General features: G+C 44.4%; 1 protein-coding gene across 1 annotated transcript; it reads left to right on the top strand.

Moving 5' to 3' along the window:
• The first annotated feature begins 1324 nt into the window (after positions 1-1324).
• gja2 (gap junction protein, alpha 2) lies at positions 1325-2506 on the top strand. The gene has a single exon (XM_084564037.1). It carries the CDS (start codon positions 1393-1395, stop codon positions 2458-2460), a length of 1068 nt encoding a protein of 355 aa, XP_084420163.1. The 5' UTR covers positions 1325-1392; the 3' UTR covers positions 2461-2506.
• Positions 2507-2738: the final 232 nt, after the last annotated feature.

Raw genomic sequence — 2738 nt, 5'->3', positions numbered from 1 at the left:
AGGGTCAGATCACCATAAGAGTGACAACAAGGCCACTCCCTTAGCCGTGAATTATATTTAGAGGGCATTGACATGTAACCCGCTTTCTCACTGGACCCCTCAGCTGCCACTCAGCTGAAGAGAAACACCTCTCAAGAGAGGGTTTTTAGACTTCTCCACAGACTTTCATGCGCGCTCGCTCTGAGACAAGAGTTTAGCTGTGGTGGCTTGTTGAGCATTGATAAGGTCAGAGTGGGAGGGACTGCTCAGGGCAGAATCACAGAGTCTCCAGTGAAAACTATTTGAGAAGTTTATCTTGGCGCTGGAGCTTCCTTGGTGGTTCAGGAGAACGTGGCCTCTCTGGGAAGTGAAGAGGTTCAGTCACTGAGTGACTCCGAAGGAAATGAACATTATCAGGTAAGTCTTTCTTAATGAACATACTCAGGAGAAACATTGTACATGTGTCTGATAATCATAAATGGATACAACAAAAATAATTGTTGCATCTGTACCTCTTGAATACATTACTGAGTAAAGATGTGAATGAAGTTCCAGTCCAGTTTATTTCCAATAACTACAGTTAAGTGAAAAGTGTCTCCCTCAATCTTGGCTCACAGTCTAAATGCACCTACTCACAGTTTGTCTATTTCTTAGCTCCTTTGATCTAAAGGACAAGTACAACTATTTTTAAAGTTAAACTTTTGCAATGTTGTAACCAATAGGCCCTGAAATCTAAACTAGTAACCTAATTCTGGAGTCGGAGAGCACTGTTGGGTATACTGTGTCACAAGATCCATGCTGAGGCCGAGCGTCTTACAGAGCCTGCTGCAGGGCTTTCTCTCATACACAGTCAACCGTGTCCTTGTCCTGTTTTATCAGCATTCACTTGATAGGATACAGTCGTTAGGAATACAAGCAGTGAATTCACGGTGGATCGATGCTTCTTTTGCCGGGTCTCGATAAGTTTCCTGATGTACCGTAGTCTTCGGATGAGTCTGAAAACTATAGCAAAAATCAAATGAAATGAAAATACCATAGGCATGCAAAGAATGTTCAAGCTCAACTTTTTTTCATGCTACCTGTTTATTGACTGGATGTCATTATGCGGTAAATATGTCAGTTTAAATTATTGTTAAATCGGATAAATTATTACGGCCCTTGGTTTAATTTATATAACTTGACATTTAAGCAGAGCTAGCTGAAGCATATTAAATTGAAAAGGTGTCAGTGTAGTTTTTAATGTAGTGTTATTTTTTTTTTTTGAATGATCAGCAAGTTGGAAAGGCTATAAAATAAGAGTCTCTGTTTAAAGGACAATTACAAAGTCACATTTCTGTGTTTTTTTATCCACTCTCCTTCCAGACATCTCTCCTGGTTTTGCAGATAAAGCACAGAGTACATTTCTGAGCCAGCATGGGGGACTGGAACTTGTTGGGGAAGCTGCTGGAGAGTGCCCAGGAACACTCCACCGTTGTGGGCAAAGTATGGCTAACAGTGTTGTTTATCTTCCGCATCCTGGTGCTGGGGACCGCCGCCGAGAAGGTGTGGGGCGACGAGCAGTCCGGGTTCACTTGCGACACCAAGCAGCCCGGTTGTGAGAACGTCTGCTACGACAAGACCTTCCCCATTTCTCACATCCGCTTCTGGGTGATGCAGATCATCTTTGTCTCCACGCCCACTCTCATCTATCTGGGCCACATCCTCCATCTGGTCCGCATGGAGGAGAAGGACAAGCACAAACAAAAGGAGCTTTCCATGCAGAATGAAAACCAGCAGCAGATGCTTAGCAGTAAGGCCAAGAAAGGCCCAGTTAAGGATAACCAGGGTCACGTTCGTTTGAAAGGCGCGCTGCTACGTACCTACGTCTTCAACATTATTTTTAAGACCCTGTTTGAAGTTGCATTTATTGTAGCTCAGTACTTCCTGTATGGTTTTGAGCTCAAGCCCATGTACACCTGCGACCGCTGGCCTTGCCCAAACATGGTAAACTGCTACATCTCTCGCCCCACTGAGAAGACAGTCTTCATCCTATTTATGCTGGCCGTGGCCTGCATCTCCCTGCTGCTCAACCTGGTAGAGATGTACCATCTAGGGTTCACAAAATGCCACCAGGGTCTTCGTTATAGGCGGTCACAAGCTCTAATTGAGGCCACCAAGCCCCAACCCGAAGCAGTCATGCACTTAATCCCAAACTACAACTACTTTGGCGGTCATCCTACTGTGCCTGAGCCTTTCCCTACCGACTCCAAGTACAGCATGGCCGAGCCCAACTCTGCTTACAGCCCCTACAACAGCAAAGCGGTTTACAAGCAGAACAGAGACAATATGGCTGTGGAGAGGAAAGGTAAAGCCGAAGATGATTCGAAGGAGAGAAAAACCTCCAGCACCGTCTGTGAGATGCCCATCGAAAATCACCGCAGAAACAGTCAGTCAAGCAAGCACAGCAACAACAAGAGCAGGCTGGATGACTTGAAGATCTAAGGACCTTCTACATTTTAATCCAAGACTCAGGAAGTACAGGAGATGCCACTATGCATTAAGCTGTGAAAAAAAGTGCGGAAGACATTAAGGAGAAAACTGTTGAGCAAAAAAAAAAAAAAAAAAAGCAGAACAGATTACTGATCTCATGTGTGTTCATGTCAATATTTGAGAGCACACAGGGACACCATTTGTGAGACTAGAACAAGCATTAGTTCTTTATGAAATCCCCTCACAGGACTTTTAAATGTGAGAGGTCATTAACAGCAAGCCTCAGCAGA

Source organism: Chelon labrosus (assembly GCF_963514085.1).
Source record: "Chelon labrosus genome assembly, chromosome: 17".
NCBI classification, from domain to species: domain Eukaryota; kingdom Metazoa; phylum Chordata; class Actinopteri; order Mugiliformes; family Mugilidae; genus Chelon; species Chelon labrosus.
This window is presented reverse-complemented; position numbering and strand designations above follow the sequence as displayed.

Excerpts from the sequence above, each read along its gene's own strand:
- gja2 (XM_084564037.1), top strand. The coding sequence starts at position 1,393 with ATGGGGGACTGGAACTTGTTGGGGAAGCTGCTGGAGAGTGCCCAGGAA.